Raw genomic sequence first — 20,105 nt, 5'->3', positions numbered from 1 at the left:
GAGTCTCGCTATGTTGTCCAGGCTGGATTCAAACCAAACCTCTCAGTCTCTGGGTCTAGGGCCGTGGGCCCCCGCGCCAGGCTCCACTTGCTTGCTTTATTACCACCATCATCCCTCGGCCCTCCATAGGAATTTGTTCCAGCTAAGATACTACATATTGATGTTCTCTCTTTTTTCCTATATCTAGTAAACTCAGGACCAGAACTTTTTGTGTTTTGTTCCCATGTAATGCAGCACCGGATACGTAGCAGGGAAGAGCCACTTATTTCACGAAAAATAACGCGCTCCCGGAAGCACCAACAATCAAGACTAAATGAGCTTGGATTGAACCTCGTAGGCTTCCGTAATGCTGCCCTTCCCATTTTCTAATAGGTGAAGGGAAGACGAGAAAAGCCCCGCCCCTTGCTTGCCTACAGACCGCCGGGGCTTCTGCAGTCTTTGCGCCTGTCTCGTGAAGGTTGCGGCACCGTCGTGAGCTCTGTGCGTCATTTCCGGGCGGCGCGGAGCCGAGTGGTCAACGGCCCGAAGAGCAACATGCCTAAGTAAGAGGGTCTCTGAAATATGAGGGAGGTGACAGTCCTTGATGGTAGTCCGGTGAGAGGAGTGGAGAGTGGGTTCTGATACTAGAAGCCTCGAAGGACGGGCGAGGATCTGGGGAATAAGAAGGGTGAGAGATGGCGAGCTCTAGACACCCCTTTCGGAGCGTGGAGGTCGACCCCGCTTAAAGCACCAGAAACCCCCGGTTTTGTCCGAAGGCTTTGACGCCTTAGGATCTGAATAGGGCGTTTTAAAAAATTATTATTATTATTATTTTCAGTGAACAGCGCTGCCGTGGATGGGTATCTGATAATGGGATGACATCTTTTTCTCTCTCATCTCTTTTCAGGTTTTATTGTGACTACTGCGATACATACCTCACCCATGATTCTGTAAGTGATGGATTTCTTCATAGTTTTAAAAAGTCTAATGTGTAATGGTTAAGAAAATTAGTTATTTTTTTAACGTGTAGATTTGTGCTTTTCAGACTGCTGAAATTTAAGGTTTACTAATTGGAGAAAATAATTGGGTGTGTTTATTTTTCTTCCCTTCCTGTAACTGATTTCATAATTTGAGGACATTTGCAAAAATTACTCTTCCAGAAGGCAGTGCTTTCACTGGAAAGCCAAAATATTAGATGTTTAACAAGTTTGAAGATGAAAAAAAGTTACACAAAATTTCTAGGAGAATGCCCTTGAAGTTCAAATAGTTAACTGTATGAAGTTATCAAAATGTTTGGATAAAATGGGAGTAAATGCTGTGATTTGGACAATATACTTTGATTTGATTAAAAACTTCTTAGCAAATAACAATTACTACTAAGATTGAAGACTTTATTGTGTCAATCTGTGTTTCAAATGTTTTAACATAAATCATTTTGCTTCTTGCTCCTGATATTCTGTAAGTACTTTCATTATCGCCACTTTAGGAAGAAGGAAATTGAGGAAGAGTGTGAGTAGGTAACTGACTTTGGATGTTAGAAAACAAGTGATTTGGGCTGGGGATATGGCTCAAGTGGTAGTGCGCTCGCCTGGCATGTGAGCGGCCTGGCTTGGATCCTCAGCACCACATACAAATAAAGATGTGTCGGCGGAAAACTGAAAAATAAATATATAAAAAAAAAAGAAAAAGAAAACAAATGATTTTATATACAGGTGGAAGGTGAGAGTAGGGGGTCCAACTTGGTATTCTAGCCCAACAGTTCTCAAATATTTTGGTCTCTTTGATCTCAAATCTTTAAAGTTTACATTAAAACCTTAAAATATTGACTTATGTGTATATATTTTTAAATTGGGTTATATGGTTTGTGTGTGCATATATTTGAAATTAAAACTTAACAATTCACTCATTTAAAAGTAACAATAACAAGCTTTTTGGGGTAACAGCATTTAAAAAAGAAACAGCTATTTTCCAAAAAAATTAAGTATAAATAATGATATTGTTTTAGCATCTTTACAAACCTCTGTAATGTCTGACTTAATGGAACACAGCTGCATTAAATCTGTTACAGTGTGTTGTTTTGGTTGAATCATGTAGAGAAAGGCCAGCTCTTCACTGATATGTAGTTGAAAAAAGGATAGTACTTTTTCTTTTTTTGGTACTAGGGATTGAACCCAGAGCTCTTAACCACTGAGCTACATCCTCAGACTGTTTTATTTATTTTATCTTGAGACAGCGTCTTGCTAAGTTGCTCATGCTATCTTTGAACTTGAGATTCTCCTTCTTCAGCCTCCCATATTGCTGGGATTATAGGATTATATATATGGGATTACATATATTATAATCCCTGGGATTATAGGGATTATAGGTGTGTGCCACTGAACATGGGTAGTGGTAGTACTTGAATTGTCTTTTTAGATAATTGTAAAATTCTTTATATTATTACATTAAAACTTAACACATGTTTAGTTTCAATGTGGACTCTGAAACCATATCAGACTTTTCAGAATGTTACATTAAAATTCACTGGCCAAAAAAATAAAAAATCAAGCTGGGGATGTGGCTTAAGCGGTAGCGCACCGGGATCCATCTTCAGCACCACAAAAATAAATAAATAAATAAATAAATAAATAAAATAAAGACATTGTGTCCATCTACAACTAAAAAAAAAATTTAAAAAAATAAAATAAAAAATCACTAGTCATACTTTGGATCTTTTTTAATACATGGTTTTATAATATGAATTGGTTATTTAGAAAACATTGGTTTAGTGAGTTATATAGATCTGCAAGTATGGACACATTTGATTATATTCTATTAAGAACTCGCATTGGGCTGGGGATGTGGCTCGAGGTAGCGCGCTCGCCTGGCATGCGTGTGGCCGGGGTTCGATCCTTAGCACCACATACAAACAAAGATGTTGTGTCCGCCGAAAACTAAAAATTAAATATTAAAAATTCTCTCTCTCTTTCTCTCTCTCTTGTTAAAAAAAAAAAAGAGCTCACATTAATTCAGTTAAAAATTGAATCAGTGCCAGCTTTAAGTACTGAGAAGCTGTCAATTTTATGGTGATAGGTAAGGTTTCCTAAAATTCTTACTTTTTGCTTGTAGCTCATATTTTATTATTATCAACAGATACTATCAATTGCTTTTCTGGACCTTGCATGCTAGGAAAGTGCTCTACCATTGAGCTACATCACTGGCCCTTTTTAAAATTTTTGTTTTAAGGAAGGATATCACTAGGTTGCCCTGGAATTTGGAGTCCTCTTCAGCCAGCTGAGTAGCATATGCCTCATTGCCTGGCTACTTCATTCATTTTTTGAATGTTTCCCTTTCTTTCAGGGCAAGAGACAACTGATAAAGCTAGCAACTAGAATAATTGCATGCTTACTTTAAGTACTAACCTAAAAATTTCCTTGAAATTTCATATATTAATGTACAGAAATGCTTTGACAGTCCTTCCATTTTTGTTACCCAGAATATTAAAAAGATAGGAACTCAAGAATTGAGAATTAATAAAAATTAGTAATTATATTGTTTCATTAAAGAAAGTGAAACTGGGTTTTTGCCCCCATGAGTTTGGGATGTTGAAAAATACAGTGATCATTAATACAAAAAGGTGCTATGCCTTGATTCATTCTAACGTACCAAGAGTTTGGCATCATCATTGTCAATGCAGTGAAAAAGGAAATGCCTTATGAAAACATATGGAGTTGCACACCCCTAAAACGATCTCAGAGACTGTTAGATGTCTGTGAAGCATCCCTTGAGAACCACAACTCTGTTTTGCTTTTGCAAGAACCTGACTAAATCAGTATTCTTGGTCATTTTGAATAGTATCTGGAAGAACCTGGCCAGTGATTTCTCTGTTGTCACTTTGTTTAAAATTCTTTTCATGGTTGGGGATGTAGCTCAATGTTAGAGTGCTTACCTATCCTTTGCAAGGCCCTGGGGTTGATCCTCAGCACTTCAAAGGAAAAAAAAAAATCTTTGAGTGATGTTTAGCATTTACAGATTTGTAGGCTGGGCTTGGTGGCACATACCTGTAGGAGAATCTCAAATTTGAGGTCAGTCTGGGCAACCTCAAAATTAAAAAAAAAAAAAAAAAAAACCAAAAAAAAAAAAAAAACGGGATGGGGATGTAGCTCAGTGGTAGACTGCTACTGGGTTCAGTCCTCAGTACTGGTGGGAAAATACAGATTTGCAGGGCATGCAAGTAGAGTGGTTCCTCTTAAAGAAATAGTAGTTCTAATATTATACACTCTCCTGGAGGAGATCCTTCCAATAAATAGCTATTGTAGTAGTTAGTCCTTGAGTATAGATCCCTAGTCTTTTTTTTTTTTTTTTAATCCCCTCTTTAGGTAAGACCCCTTGTCATAATTTTCTTAAAGTTCTTTGGGGGCTATGCCTTTCTACTTTTTCTTGGCATATTTTTGCATACCTACTAATAATCCTAGTAATACCAGAATTCAGAAAATTATAAAATTTTTATATCTTTTTATAATAACTTTCTCTTAATGAGAAGTATTGAGAACCCTATACTATTGTTATTCTGAATTCTTCTTAAAAGTAAAGATGTGATTATAGCAATTTCCTGAAGTGGGCTTCAAAGTGTATTAAAACATCCATTGCTGGCTGGGCATGGTGCACCCCCTTGACACCCTAGCTACTTGTGACTTTGAGGCAGGAGGATCTCAAGATTGAGTCCAGTTTGTACAATTAAGATGACTCTTTTAACTCAGTTTAAGAGGGGTGTTGCTGGCGGTGTAGCTCAATAGCAGAGCACTTCTAGCATGTGGGACCCCTGGGCTTAATCTCCAATACTCCAAAAACAAAAATATTCAGAGGAAAGAAACCACACACACACACACACACACACACACACACACACACACGAAAACAGAAATGAGGGCTGGGGTTGTGGCTCAGCGGTAGAGCACTCACCTTGCACGTGCAAGGCCCTGGGTTCGATCCTCAGTACCACATAAAAGTAAACAAAGATATTGTGTTCAACTACAAATAAAAAATATTAAAAAAAAAAATGATTTTAACATGTCAGACTTTTTCCAGTGATTTTGTTGTTAAATTCCAGTCTCATAGGTTATTGCTATAAAAACTATTAAATTTAAAAATTTGGTTAATTTGGGGTTTCTTATTACTAGTATCATGGTTAAATTCTGCTGACTATTAAAAACAAATCACTACAAACCATTTATGTAAAAATGCCAAATCAGTTAGGCAATAACAAAAGAAAAATTTCAAACATTCCGTCATTCAGTGCTACAACTTTTGAACTTTTTTTTTGTTCTGGGGATGGAACCCAGGGGTGCTTTACCAATGAGCTACATCCCCAGCACTTTTTATTTATTATTGTGAGACAGCATTTCTAAGTTGAGGGAAGTTGGCCACAAGTTCATATGATCTTGTTTCAGCCTCCAGGGTCGCTGGGATTATAGGCATGTGCCACATCCATCTTGGACTGTTTGGTTCTTTCTTTCTTTTCTCTTCTTTTCTTTCTTTCTTTCTTCTTTTTTTTTTTTGTTTTTATGTGGTGCTAACGATTGAACCCAGGATTCATACATGCTAAGCAAGCATTCTACCACTGAGCCACAATCACAGCAGCCCCTGGTTGGTTCTCATTTATTTATTTATTTATTTATTTATTTATTTATTTATTTATTTATGTACCTTTAGTTTTAGGTGGACATATTATTTTGTTTTTATGTGGTGCTGAGCATCAAACCCAGTGCTTCATGCATGCCAGGCGAGCACTCTACCACTGAGCCACAACCCCAGCCCTCCTGGTTGGTTCTTAAGTATGATTTTTTGGTTAGACATAAGGCATCATTGTATTAATATAAGCAGTGGTTTGGGAGACAGCAACATTTTGAAACATAGACAGTGAAAAGATAGTTTCTCTGGCTGGGCGCAGTGGCACACGCCTGTAATCCCAGCAGCTTGGGAGGCTGAGATAGGAGGATTGCAAGTTCAAAGCCATCCTCAGCAGAAGTGAAGCACTAAGCAACTCAGTGAGATCCTGTCCTTAAAACAAAACAAAACAAAAAACCCACACACAAAATAGGGCTGGGGATGTGGCTCAGTGGTCGAGTGCCCCTGAGTTCTAGTCCTGGTAACTCTCCCTGTAAAAAAAAGATAGACTCTGCTCAGTGGACATTAGTCACTCTGCTGTGATTGAATTAGTCAGGGGAGGAATATAGAGATGTAGTTAGGCAGCCAATAGGAACATCTGAGTGAGATCTGGCTTCCAGGCCTTGGTTTTAATGTTTATCAGTTGTGTGTAAGCATAAATAGAAGATAATAACTGTGGTTTTTTTCAGCAAATTTATTGACTTAGAATTATGAATTATAATTTACTTTTTTATATATATATTTATTTTTTTTTAGGTATAGATGGACACAACACAATGCCTTTATTTTTATGTGGTGCTGAGGATTGAACCCGGTCCCGCCGGTGCTAGGCGAGCGTTCTACCACTGAGCCTCAATCCCAGCCCCTATAATTTACTTTAAAAAATTTTTTTTAATTGTAGATGGACACAATACCTTTATTTTTTATTCATTTTTAAAATTTTTATGTGGTGGGCTGGGGATGTGGCTCAAGCGGCAATGCGCTCGCCTGGCATGGGCAGGGCGCTGGGTTCGATCCTTAGCACCACATAAAAATAAAATAAAGATGTTGTATCCACCGAAAACTGAAAAATAAATATTTAAAAATTCTCTCTCTCTCTCTCTCTCTCTCTCTCTCTCCCTCTCCCCCCCTCCCCCCCTCCCCCCCTCCCCCTCCCTCCCTCCCTCCCTCCCTCTCTCTCTCCCTCTCTCCTCTCTCTCTTAAAAAAAAAAATTTTTTTCAAATGGTGCTGATGATCAAACCCGGTGCGTTACATGTGCCAGGCAAACACTATACCACTGAGCTTCAACTCCAGCCCCATAATTTACTTTTAATTTTATGCACACATTTTATATGTCATGTAATTACAACTTGATGTGTTCATTCACACAGAATATTTCTGTCACCACAGAAAGTTCCCTTTATAGTTAGTCTCTAGCAAAACTGGCCTTTCAATTGATCAATTAAAGAGATACTGTGTCCACCTATAACTATAAAACAAACATTTTAAATAAATAAATAAATAGATTGCCATATTGTATTGTAGGATATTGTGTAGTAGTGCCTAGCCAAACTAGCTGGGTTGCTTACATAGAGGTAAATATTTTTCAACTTTCTCATTTAGGAGATTTGTTTCTGTATCTGATACAACCTTTTTGTTTTACAGCCATCTGTGAGAAAAACACATTGCAGTGGTAGGAAACACAAAGAGAATGTGAAAGACTACTATCAGAAATGGATGGAAGAACAGGCTCAGAGCCTGATTGACAAAACAAGTATGTTTTGGTTTCTTGTTCTGATGTGACAGAATGGTCCCATTCTATTCCCTCCCTGTCTTTTTGTTGTGTTTCACAGAAGCAGTGCCTTCTGAATGATAAATAGGGGAATTTGCCCATCTTGAATGGAAGAAGTGGAAGGTCATTGATTTTCCGTGAATATAGAAACACGTTAATATTAATTGTTGAGGGTTGAGCAATCAGAGATAGAGTTGTCAGGTTTAGGTTATATTGGGAGATGGGGCAGAGAAGAATGGAATTGCCTAATATTTTTCTGTTGACATGATTTTTTAGTAAATTTATGTAAACCCCTCTTTGTAGTGATCCACAATTTTTAGAAGTGTTTTTCTGTTGTAATAGGTAAAGGCTGGGGAGGATTTATGATTTTCTTTTTTCTTTTTTTTTTAAATGTTTATTTATTTATTTTTTTTAGTTTTCAGTGGACACAACATCTTTGTTGGTATGTGGTGCTGAGGATCGAACCCGGGTCGCACGCATGCCAGGCGAGCGCCCTACCGCTTGAGCCACATCCTCAGCCCGGATTTATGATTTTCTTCAACTAGTTGGAGAGACTTCGTTTGACTTTCTTTTTTTTTTTTATTGGTTGTTCACAACATTACAAAGCTCTTGACATATCATATTATACATTAGATTGAAGTGCGTTATGAACTCCCAATTTTTACCCCAAATGCAGATTGCAGAATCACGTCGGTTACACATCCACAATTTTACATAATGCCCTATTAGTAACTTGTATTCTGCTACCTTTCCTATCCCCTACTATCCCCCCACCCCTTCCCTCACATCTTCTCTCTCTACCCCATCTACTGTAATTCATTTCTCTCCTTATTTTCCCATTCCCCTCACAACCTCTTATATGTAATTTTGTATAGCAATGAGGGTCTCCCTTCATTTCCATGCAATTTCCCTTTTCTCTCCCTTTCCCTCCCATCTCATGACTCTGTTTAATGTTAATCTTTTCTTCCTGCTCTTCCTCCCTGTCGTTTGACTTTCTTATTTGTAGCCCTGAAAGAAAGAAATAGCAAAGCAAAGAAACAAATAAGACTAACTGATGTGGCAAAGTAGTCTGAATATTTTGGACCCATATTTTTGTTGTAAATGCCTTTTTTTTTTTTTTTTTAAAGAGAGAGTGAGAGGCAGTGAGAGAGAGGGAGAGAGAGAGAGAGAGAGAATTTTAATATTTATTTTTTAGTATTTGGTGAACACAACATCTTTGTTGGTATGTGGTGCTGAGGATAGAACCCGGGCCGCACGCATGCCAGGCGAGCGCGCTACCGCTTGAGCCACATCCCCAGCCCCTTGTAAATGCCTTTTTAAAAAAAAAAATTTATTTTTTAGTCATAGTTGAACACAATACCTTTATTTTATTCATTTATTTTTATGTAGTGCTGAGGATCAAACCCAGGGCCTCCCATGTGCTAGGGCTGAGCCACAACCCCAGCCCCTGTAAATGCCTTTTTTATGTTAATTAGGAATGTTTTGTTCTGGTTAGTTGAACCAAGATACTGACAGAAGTTGTACTTTAGGTTATACTGGTATATTTTTGAAACATGACCTTTCTTAAAAATTAATTGTACTCCAAGCTGGCAGGCAAATGTAGACTTTGTGATTAAAAAAAAAAAAAAGCAAAACTATTTTGAAAAGTAGAAAGACTGAATTAAGGCCTGAACTTTCTCTGTCCCCACTCCCTAGTTTCTCATCACCCAGCTACAAGAATCTTGTTTAGCTTATACCAAGTGTCTTAATCTTGTATTCTGCCCTTTGCATTTTAAGATGTTTAGGAACATCCTGGGTATGAACCCACTAGTTGTGACTACTTTTAAAAAATGTTTCCAGACATGTAGTAGCCGGGCAGTACTGAGTACCTTTATTTACTCCCTTTTGGTGTCCAGGATTTTTATGGAGTAAATCTCATAAAAATAGTAAATCTATTTATTTCATTTGAAAAAATTAATTCTGTCATCCTTTTCCTCCCGCTCCCCAGTATTGAGGATTAAACACAGGGGTGATCTTCCAGTTAGCTCCATCTCCAGCTGTTTTTAGTTTGAGATAAGGTCTTGCTAAGTTACCTGTATTGTCCTTGAACTTGTGATCCTCCTGCCTCAGCATCCCCACTTGCTGGGATTTCAGATGTGTGCTGCTGCACCCAGCTAGAAAGTACCTTTTTGATTGGAAAAGCCCTTATTGAGATATATAATTCCTGATAGAGCACAAGTATATGAATAACTCTTATTTTTAAATTTCTTTTTTTTAAAGTATGTATATTTTAGTTTTAGATGGGTACAATATCTTTATTTTATGTGGTGCTGAGGATTGAACCCAGTGCCTCACATATGCTAGGCAAGCACTCTACCACTTGAGCCACAACCCTAGCCCTCATTTTAAAATTTCTACTAAAAATTTTTATTTTTAGTTGTTGATGGATCTTTGTTTTATTTATTTATTTATTTATTTATTTATTCGCAGTGCTGAAAATAGAACCTAGTACCTCACTTGTTAGGCAAGTGCTCTACCACTGAGCTATAATTCCTGCTCAAATAGCTTTTATTTTTTTTATTTTTTTTTATTTTATTTTTTTTCAAATAGCTTTAATTAAATGTTTATTTCTATCATTTTTTTAGATCTGATCCCCATAAATAATCAGAGATTAGTTTGAGTGACTTGGCCTGATTTTTTTTTTTTTTAAAAGATGTGGTTGGACACAATACCCCTATTTTATTTACTTATTTTTATATGGTGCTGAGGATGGAACCCAGGGCCTCACACGTGCTAGGCGAACACTCTACCACTGAGCCACAACCCCAGCCCTGATTTGACCTGATTTGCATTGATGGGGGTGGAGTAGGATGGCCTGCAGACACTATTGAATTGGGAAATTCTTACCTCAGGTATAGATTTTTTTTGTTTTTATTTTTGCTTTTTTTGGTACTAGGGATTGAACTCAGGGATACTTAACCACTGAGCCACATCCCCAGCCCTTTTCTGTGTTTTATTTAGAGAAAGGGTCTCAATGAGTTGCTTAGTGCCTCGATAAATTGTTGAGGCTGGCTTTGAACTCATGATCCTCCTGTCTCAGCTGATGGGATTACAGGCATGCACCACTGCACACAGCTCAGATGTAGATATTTATGAGTATACATTTTAATATTTAGTTGTGACTTTTCCTTTTTCTTTCTTTCTTTCTTTTTTTTTTTTTTTTTTCTGTTTTTTGTTACTGGGGATTGAACCTATAGGTGCTTAACCACTGAGGCATATCCCCAGCCCTAGTTTAGTTTTCTTGGGGGGTGGGTATTGGGGACTGAACTCAGGGGCACTCAACCACAGAGCCACATCCCCAGTCCTAGACAGGGTCTCACTGAGTTGCTTACTGCCTTGCTTTTGCTGAGGCTGGCTTTTCTAGCCACTGGGATTACAGGTGTGCACCACCGACCCAACCTGTTATGACTTTTTGGAAGCCAAATATAGATGATCATCAGTTTCTTTTCTTTTCACTTGTACCTCATATGGTAAGAAAGAAAAAAGTTGATCATATTAGATACTTTTGAGGGTTTTTTTTTTTTTTTTTGTATTGGGGATTGAACTCTGGGGCACTTACCCATTGAGCCACATCCCTAGCTATGTATTGTATTTTATTTAGAGACATAGTCTCACTGAGTTGCCTAGTGCCTCACTGTTGCTGAGGCTGACTTTGAACTCCTGTCTCAGCCTACCAAGGCGTGCACCACACACCTGGCAGTATTGGACTTTTTTAAGATCATAATTTCTTTCAGGGCAGGCTCTTGCTTTGAAATCAGTGTTTTGAGGCTGGGGTTTTAGCTCAGTGGTAGAGTGCTTACCTGTCTTTTGTGAGGCACTGGGTTCTATCCTCCTTAGCACCACATAAAAATAAAAACATAGGGCTGAGGCTATGGCTTAGTGGTAGTGCACTTGCATGGCATGTGTGAGGCATTGGGTTCAATTCTCAGCACTGCATATAAATAAATAAATAATAAAGGCCTATCAACAACTAAAACAATTTTAAATAAATAAATAAAAACGTAAAGTAAAGATATTGGGTCCATCTACAACTACAAAAAAAAAGAAAAAGAAAGAAATTATTGTTTCTTTCACTTCTCCTAAATCAGTGCATTAATTTAAAAAATGGCAAGGCAAAATGATGTGTTGTTTTCACCAGGATATAGAAAAGATACGAAATTTTAAAGCCTGGCCTTTGGGCATGGATTACACATTTCTCAAACAAGATAAAATGGCTTGAGTTGGTTATAAGTCACATACAGATTAAACGTGACTACTTTGCTGAGTGTGGTAGCACATACCTATAATCCTAGGGACTCTGGAGGCTGAGGCAGAAGGATCACAAGTTGGAGGACAGCCTAGAGCACCTCTGTAGTAGAGCACCTTGGTTTTAATCCCCAGTGTTAAAAAAGAAGAAGGAAAAAAAAGATGATGATTTCTTGTTGGTAAAAGACATTGGTTAGGTAGGAAATTTTCACTCCAAGGTCCCATTGTTATTTTAACCATAGAAATACTATATAGTAAAAAATAAAAGCACCTGGTATAAGTGAATTAGATTTTTTTATGGGAGGTACTGAGGATTGAACCCAGGGGAACTATATCCGTAGTTCTATATCCTCTGAGCTATATCCGTAGTCTTTTTTATTTATTAGTTTGAGACAGGATCTCACTAAGTTGCTGAGGCTGAACTCCAATTTGCAATCCTCCTGATTTGCCTCCCAAGTTGCTGGGATTACAGGCATGTTCCACCACACCCAGCTTAAATTAATAAAAATTCTAAAGCATTTAAAATAACTAAATCAGTAGTTAGTTGCTATTTTAACCAGTGAATACCTACAATTGATTTTAAAATGGTAGAGTAATGACATAGTAACTTTACATGTTAGAGTGAAGTATTTGGAATGTTTAAAAGAAAAGTGGTTATTTTTGTAAATGTATTTTGAATTCATATTCATGTTTGTTTTTTTTCCCTATCCATCTTCCCAAAGCGGCTGCATTTCAACAAGGAAAGATACCTCCTACTCCATTCTCTGCACCTCCTCCAGCAGGTGCTATGATCCCACCTCCCCCTAGTCTACGTAAGTTTAAAGGTTTTATATTAATGGAATGTAACTGGGTAGATTATCCTTTGATTATGTTAGATTATCTGTTGGTTTTCAAATGCTTATGTAAATGAATACATGAATAGTAATAGAAAACAATTTTAGTGGTATAATTTCCAAAATAGTTTTCAAGTTGATTTGATGATATTATTACTAAGGTATTGTAATTGTGACATCTCAATTCTTTTTTATTTTTATTCTTTGTGGATTTTTGAGGTGGATTCAAATGGAGAGTTAAGAATGAACATGTGATTAAATGAACTAATATGTGAATAGGTGTTGTTGAGCACATTAAGTTAGTCATTGCTATGAACAGAACACCAGAAGACTGAAATAGCTGGTAAACTTCTCAAGTCTTTTTTTCATATTTCTAACCCACCTAATAATCAACATATATGCCTTGTGAAAGATAAGAATTGGATTGTTGAAGGTGGAGCGGTTCCAGTGCTTCTGCTCTGTAGAAAAATCTGTCACTGCATGGCAGACAGGAGGAAATTGAATACTAGGTTATAGTCCTTTTTGCTCCCTGGGAAGATTCAGGTTGAAATTAGATTCACTTATCATGGATACAAACACAAAAAGTTTGACCGATTTGTTGCACAGTAATGCAGGTGAACCCCTAATGGCCTGCCAAACCATTTCTAGGTATTTGTCATCGTGGGATTTGGTCTGGCCTGGGCCCACAGCAACTCCCAGGTCACTTATGTCTTCTTGTTCACCTTGATTGACTTATCCCTCCACCTTTTTGTTTTTTCTTTCAGTGTTGGGGTTCAAACGCATGGCCTTGTGCTTGCCAAGCACCTGCTGTTATCACTGAACTATACCCCTTAGGCCTCCATTATTTTTAATAGAGTAGTTCATGATATGAATGTATCATAATTTATCACATCATTTTCTTAGATAGTGTTAGATATTTAAGTTATTCCAGTTATATTGTTTTTATAAATGATACTATCAGGAATATCTTTGCATATAAGTCCTCGTACTTCAGAAGAATATTCTTTTTTTTAAAGTACTCGGAATTAGGCCCAGAGGCAAGCTAGGCAAGCACTCTACCACTTTACCACTATGCTACATCCCCAGCCCTTAAAAGCTCTGTCTGAGACATGGTCCTATTAAGTTCCCAGGCTGTCCTTGAACTTTCATACCTCCTATCTTAACCCTGTAGTAGCTGGAATTACAGATGTGTGCCAGCTTGCCCAGCTCAAGAATCTTTTAAACATAGATTTTGATCTTTTTGAGGGCTGGGGTTGTGGCTCAGTGGTAGAGCACTTGCCTGGCATGCGTGAGGCACTGAGTTCAATCCTAAGCACCATATTAAAAAATAAATAAAATAAAGGTGGTATTGTGTCTGTAAAATTAAAAAAAAAAAAGATCTGAAATTAGGTACTTGTGATTTTAGTTCATTACCTTTTTGTCAAGAGCCCTAGCGAGAGTATAATCTGTTCTTATTTATTTATTTAGTTGTGCTGGGGATTGAACCCAGGGCCTCATGCATGGTAGGCAAGTTCTCTAATACTGAGCTACACCCCTAGCCTCAGAATTTTTGTTTTTAAACCTGAGGAACCTAATTCATTTTATAGTTCTGTCTAGGCATGTTTTTATTTTTATTTTTTGCTTTTTAGTTATAAAGTAACTAAAGTTTTATGGCATGTGATTTTTGTAGAGCTACTGTTAATAAAATGAAACCATTAGAAATCCATTGTTTCAAAATTGGAACCAATTCCTGAGACCATATTAGTTTCAATTAAGAAGAAAACTTATCAGCTGGGCATGGTGGCATACACCTGTAATCCCAGTGGTTTGGGAGGCTGAGACAGGAGAATCGTGAGTTGAAAGCCAGCCTGAGCAATGGTGAGGTGGTAAGCAACTCAGTGAGACCCTGTTGGTAAATAAAGTTCAAAATAGGGCTGGGGATGTGGCTCAGTGGTCAAGCACCCCTGTGTTCAATCCTTGATAGCAAAAATAAAAAAAAAAAAAAAAGAAGAATAATATATAAGCATACAAATATACTTTGACCATAAACACTATTCTTTATTTTAGCGGGTCCTCCTCGCCCTGGTATGATGCCAGCACCCCATATGGGAGGCCCTCCCATGATGCCAATGATGGGCCCTCCTCCTCCTGGGATGATGCCAGTGGGACCTGGTAAGTCGAGCTGTCTTTCCTTTCAGCAAGCTATATTGTTTTTGTTCTCTAGTTAAGTGGAATTCTTAAGTAGTTACCTAAATGTATTATTACATGTATTGTAACAGACTTGGTTAATCTTTAATGATAAACAAAGAAATATTGGATTAATTAGTATAATTGGGAGTATCTAATGACCTTGCACTACTAAAAGCAAGATAAGGCTGCCTCTGTCTTCCTTCTCCCTCCCTGTTGTTTTGTTTTATCTTGACTTTTGGCCACTAATGATGAAATGGAGGGCAGATGAGCTTATTCCATTTTGATTTGGAGCAGAGCTTCCTCCTGTTGCACATATTTATTTATTTATTTATTTATTTACTTTTAATTTTTTTGTGTGCTAGGGATCAAACATAGTGACTTGTGCCTGCTAGGCAAGCACTCTACCACTGAGTTAAAGTATACTTTAACCCCAGCGCTCTTGTTACATATTTAATGACCCAATCAGTTTTCTAAAAAGACCTAGTAGCTGTTATTTTGCCCAGGGAGTGGGAAAAAAAATCCTATACCTGAAGCATTTTATTTACTTCTTAATTTAATTTTTTATTTAGCAGTTTTTTGTGTGTTATGGATTGAACCCAGGACCTTGCCCATGCTAATTGAGTGCTCTACCACTGAGCCATTACCATTTTATTTAGTGTAAACATAAATTACATTGATTTGCAAATATTTCTGATCCCTGGGTAGGACCTTTGCTTTGTAAGTGAGTCTGCTGATTGAAAAATTGTATTTCTATCATAAACCCATAAAACAGTGCATCTTCTACCAACTTTAGTTTTGTTTTCTTAGAAATGGTAGGAGACTATGATGTAATCTAGTCTGATCTTCTGATTGTTTTGCCTACTAAATTTCTGAGCATTTGGGGGATGATTTGCCTGATTCTTTTTAAGTATATCCAGCTAGTTTTCATAAAAACAATTTTGTTTTCATGCTCTTTTTTTTTTTTTTTTAAGAATAGTTAAGTCATATAACTAGAATAATAAATATGACTGACATAAACAGGTTTGGGGACATCTGATTGATGCCTACATCTCAACTGGGAAAAAAGGTGCAAAGGTATTATAGTAGCTTTCTAGCCAGAAAGTAGTCAGTATGCTGCTGTGGGTATCATTTAGAGTTCCTGACTTATATAGGCTTGTGGACTCAAAACACAACTGAAGTGATTGATTTAGCTTTAGCATTCTTAAATTAGGGCCATGTATTCAGATACCTAGAGGGTTTAGGGATGTGCTGAACTGAGGAAAATATGACCTACCTAAAGAAGAAGGCTTCCAGCCAGGCACATGCCACCATACATACACCACATGTATGGTGGCATGTGCCTATAGTTCTAGCTACTCAGAAGGCTGAGGCAGGAGGATTGCTTGAGCCCAGAAATTTAGGCCTACTTGGACAACAGCGAGACTCTGACTCTTGAAAAGGAAAAGGAAAGAAAGAAAAGCAAAGAAAAAAAGGGTCGGCTTCCAAAACTCAATTTCAGCCTGTGGTTGACTTGAGAATGCAGGCTTGGTGTTTCCAGTTCTCATTCCTTTTTCTTTCTTTTTAAAAAATTTTCAGAGCCAGGATAAAGTGATAAGATTGTGGGATTGTGTTAAAATAATTTGAGGAGTTGGGGGTTGGGTGGGAATAGAAATTAGTTGGGGTATAACTGAACAAAGTTGGTCATGAGTGGATAAGTGTTGATGCTGGATGGTGGATACATGGATATTCATCATACTCCTTTGTACTAAGTGTATTTTTGAACATTCCCATGATAAAATTAAAAACATAAAAGGAATCTAGACTTTTATTTGAAATCCCAGTGTTGGCAACTAATTCAAATTCAATTCACTATGGAGACCAAAGAAAACAAGTTTTCAGGTACCCAGTTTTTAACCTTTCCTATAAGCAATGCTTGAATACAGGTTATGTTAAGCTTGGCCTTTATGTGCAATTTAGAAATTTATTATTATTTTGTGTTCTTGTTGAAATTGATCTTTAAAAAATTCTGTACTTGTTGGATTTTGTGTCTTTGCATATAGTTGTGTTTCTTTTTGTGATAAGACTATATTCAATTTTAAATACTTTTTTTATAGTTTTCTTTTTTTTCTAAGTTTAGCTTTCTTTTTTGTCTACCTCCACACTGGGGCAGCATTAGGTATTGAACCCAGGGCTTTGTGCATGTTGAGCAAGCACTGAGCTACATCCCCAGTCTCTAATATAGTTTTCCTTGAACTATTTACTTCAAACCTTTAATGAAAACTGTTTAAGTAAAAATAAATAATTAGTGCTGGGCATGATGGCATATGCCTGTAATCCCAGCACTTGGGAGGCCAAGGCAGAAGGACTGTAAGTTTGAGGTTAGCCTCAGCAATTTAGTGAGACTCTCAGCAACTTAACAAGACCCTGCCTCAAAAAATAAAAAGGACTGGGGATGTAGCTCAGTGTTAAGCACCTTGGGTTAAATCCTCAGTATAGGGGAAAAAAAAATAGGCAAAATTTGATATTTGAAAAATTTATGTAGTATTAAAATTATGAGCGGGGTCAGGGGGGCTGGGGTTGTGGCTCAGTGGTAGAGCGCTTGACTTGTAGGTGCGAAACCCTGGGTTCGATCCTCAGCATCACATAAAAATAAATAAATGAAATAATTGTTTCCAAGTATAACTGGAAAACAAATATTTAAAAAAATTTAAAAAAGAAAATTATGAGCCATAATAATAAAATGAATATCCATGAAACTACCACCCAGCCGGAAATAGAACATGATCTATTCATTGAAACTGCCTGTGTTGTTCCCTTACCCCTCTGCTTGCTCTCCCTTCCCTGCCTCATATATTTGGCTGATTTATTGATGGGACACTTAAAACAATTCAGTAATAGTTTCTAAAGTGCATTAGAAAAATAAAATTTTGTGTATGCTAATTGTTATAAATCACATTATTGCCTATTATTTTTCTTGACTTGAGCTAAGTATGGTTACTAACAGGTTCTCAGCATGGGCCTCCTGCTCACCTTTCCTACAACTCCGAACAAACGCTTAGTGGTAAGATTGTCCTCTGTGCCTGTGTACATTCATGAAATAGCTCCTGGTTATATGGTGGATATAACTGGTTAAAAGAGCTGACTGAATAACATGTGACTTAGTTGTGAGTTTCCCTGAGTAAGAAAAAAGGTCGGTTTAAGGAACTAGTGTCCCTGGTGATTTCTCAAAAACAGTCTATTCATAGTTTCCCCCTTACTATCATTAGATCATGATACCCACATGGTTCTTGTGTTGACCTTTTTGTTTTTTTGTTTGAGAATGTCTAAGTAATTTACAAATGTGATGATCCTGTTGCATTTCTTCTGTCAAGTGTGTCTTTTTTACAGCATTTTGCAGGGGGGGTATTTTATTTGTTTTTAGTTGAAGTCCCATCAGACACTCTCTCAAATGTTATTTCCTCACTTCCCATTTCTCCCTTTTCTTTGTTTTGTCCTGCAGCTCCTGGAATGAGGCCACCAATGGGAGGCCACATGCCAATGATGCCTGGGCCTCCAATGATGAGACCTCCTGCTCGTCCCATGATGGTGCCCACTCGGCCAGGAATGACACGACCAGACAGATAAGGATAGAGGGGAGCTTTTTCAGTTTTATATTACTTGTTCTACTTCATTCACCAGGAGATCATGGTGCTGTGTGACTCTGGGTGTTTTCTAACAGTGTGACAACAAAGACTTGCTCCCTATTTGTATCAAAGAGAATAGTTTCAGAAGGGAGAAATTGGAAAGAAAAAGTACAGTTTTCATTTGTATTGTGAAATGTGAAAATAAAGTTGTCAGCTCTTTTAGTTAAAAGTGTGTTCCCTTTTTCCTCCCCTTCGTAATCTTTGTGTATTATAAAGAGATCAGACATTTTAGTTGTGGTGTCCTAGCTCATTTTCTTTTTCAGCATGTACTGTGTGTGAGATTCTTTTCCGTAGTATAGAGGAAGTCCCTTTTAGCACCCTGGCTTTAGATAGTAAAATTCTTTCGCCTGGGATTTTGGTACATCTAAGGTTCTATAGAGCTTGTTTTGTGTTTCTTTTTGCATGCTGGAAATTGAACCCAAGGCCTAGCACATGCTAGGTAAGCACTCAACCACTGACCTACATCCCCAGCCGGTTAAGCTTTTTTTTTTTTTTTTTTTTAAATAGCTTTTTTTTTTTTTTTTTAAAGAGAGAGTAAGAGAGGAGAGAGAGATAGAGAGAATTTTTTAATATTTATTTTTTAGTTCTCGGTGGACACAACATCTTTGTTGGTATGTGGTGCTGAGGATCGAACCCGGGCCGCACGCATGCCAGGCGAGCGCGCTACCGCTTGAGCCACATCCCCAGCCCCCGGTTAAGCTTTTATGGCTTTAAATAATAAACACCATAATTGGTTAATTTTCACATGAATAAATGAAAAGCTTTAAGTCTTTCATGATGAAATAGGGGAAAATTCTTGATGTTTTGTATTTTGTACATCTCAGCTAAAGAAGGCAGGAATTGCCTTAACCTCAGCTTCTCCTTTCTCTTGGCTCCCCTCTATCTTGGCTTCAAATAGCCTGAAATTTTCTATAAGAATCATAAAATTAGGCAAAGTTTTGTGATACAGAAAATGTGCTTAGAATACTATTTGGAAAACATCTAAAAAGCATTGGCATAGTTCATATTCAGTATAAAATTTACACTTTTTCACATTGCAAGTGGCATTGAAAATTGTACAACCTCTGGGAAGGGCAATTTGGCATTATCAATATTATAATACCGGTATCCTATGACCTAGTATTTTCATGTTTAGGAATTCATCCTACAGGTAAAGTTGCACACATACAGAATGTTGTGTTAAAAGATTATGTATTGGACTGAGGTAGTGGCTCAGAGGTAGAGCGCTCACCTAGTGCGTGTGAGGCCCTGGGTTTGATCCTCAGCACCACATAAAAATAAATAAAAAGAAAGGTATTGTGTCCACCTACAACTAAAAACTAAATATTAAAAAAAAAAAGATTATGTATATTGCAGCAAAAGATTGGAAACAACATTACATTGATACCTGTGACAGGGAGCTGATTTATGAAGCATGATTCATTCACAGTGTTGCATATGTCAGTATTGTTAGAATAAGGAAGCTCAGTAGAAAAGATTTCTGCAATACACATTGCTCTGCATCTTAGTTTCTTCATACAACAATATCTTATTCACTGCTGTCCGTTGTCGAGAAAATATATATCTAGGAGTCTAAAAGACACCTAGACTGAAGCTATGTAACTGGGACAAATAATCACCAGTGGACTTTTTCATACGGAATGACAGCTCTTGGCAAGTATCTTATTTCTCATACAGCCTAGAATCAAGGAAGTAGCATTCTGATAAACCATTCAAAAGCTCTGACAGTAGAAATGATGAGAACCTGGACTTCAAATGTA

At 37.3% G+C, this 20,105-nt stretch overlaps 1 protein-coding gene across 1 annotated transcript; it reads left to right on the top strand.

The window, feature by feature from the left end:
- Positions 1-390: 390 nt before the first annotated feature.
- On the top strand, positions 391-18,514 carry Snrpc (small nuclear ribonucleoprotein polypeptide C). The gene is made up of 6 exons (XM_005318785.5): positions 391-542; positions 887-929; positions 7,271-7,379; positions 12,404-12,493; positions 14,561-14,665; positions 18,162-18,514. The coding sequence occupies exons 1-6, from the start codon at positions 535-537 to the stop codon at positions 18,284-18,286; spliced, it is 480 nt and encodes a 159-aa protein (XP_005318842.1). The 5' UTR covers positions 391-534; the 3' UTR covers positions 18,287-18,514.
- The last annotated feature ends 1,591 nt before the right edge of the window (positions 18,515-20,105 follow it).

Source organism: Ictidomys tridecemlineatus, chromosome 8 (assembly GCF_052094955.1).
Source record: "Ictidomys tridecemlineatus isolate mIctTri1 chromosome 8, mIctTri1.hap1, whole genome shotgun sequence".
Classification (NCBI taxonomy): domain Eukaryota; kingdom Metazoa; phylum Chordata; class Mammalia; order Rodentia; family Sciuridae; genus Ictidomys; species Ictidomys tridecemlineatus.
The sequence above is the reverse complement of the archived record's forward strand: the minus strand, read 5'-3'. Positions and strand labels throughout refer to the sequence as shown.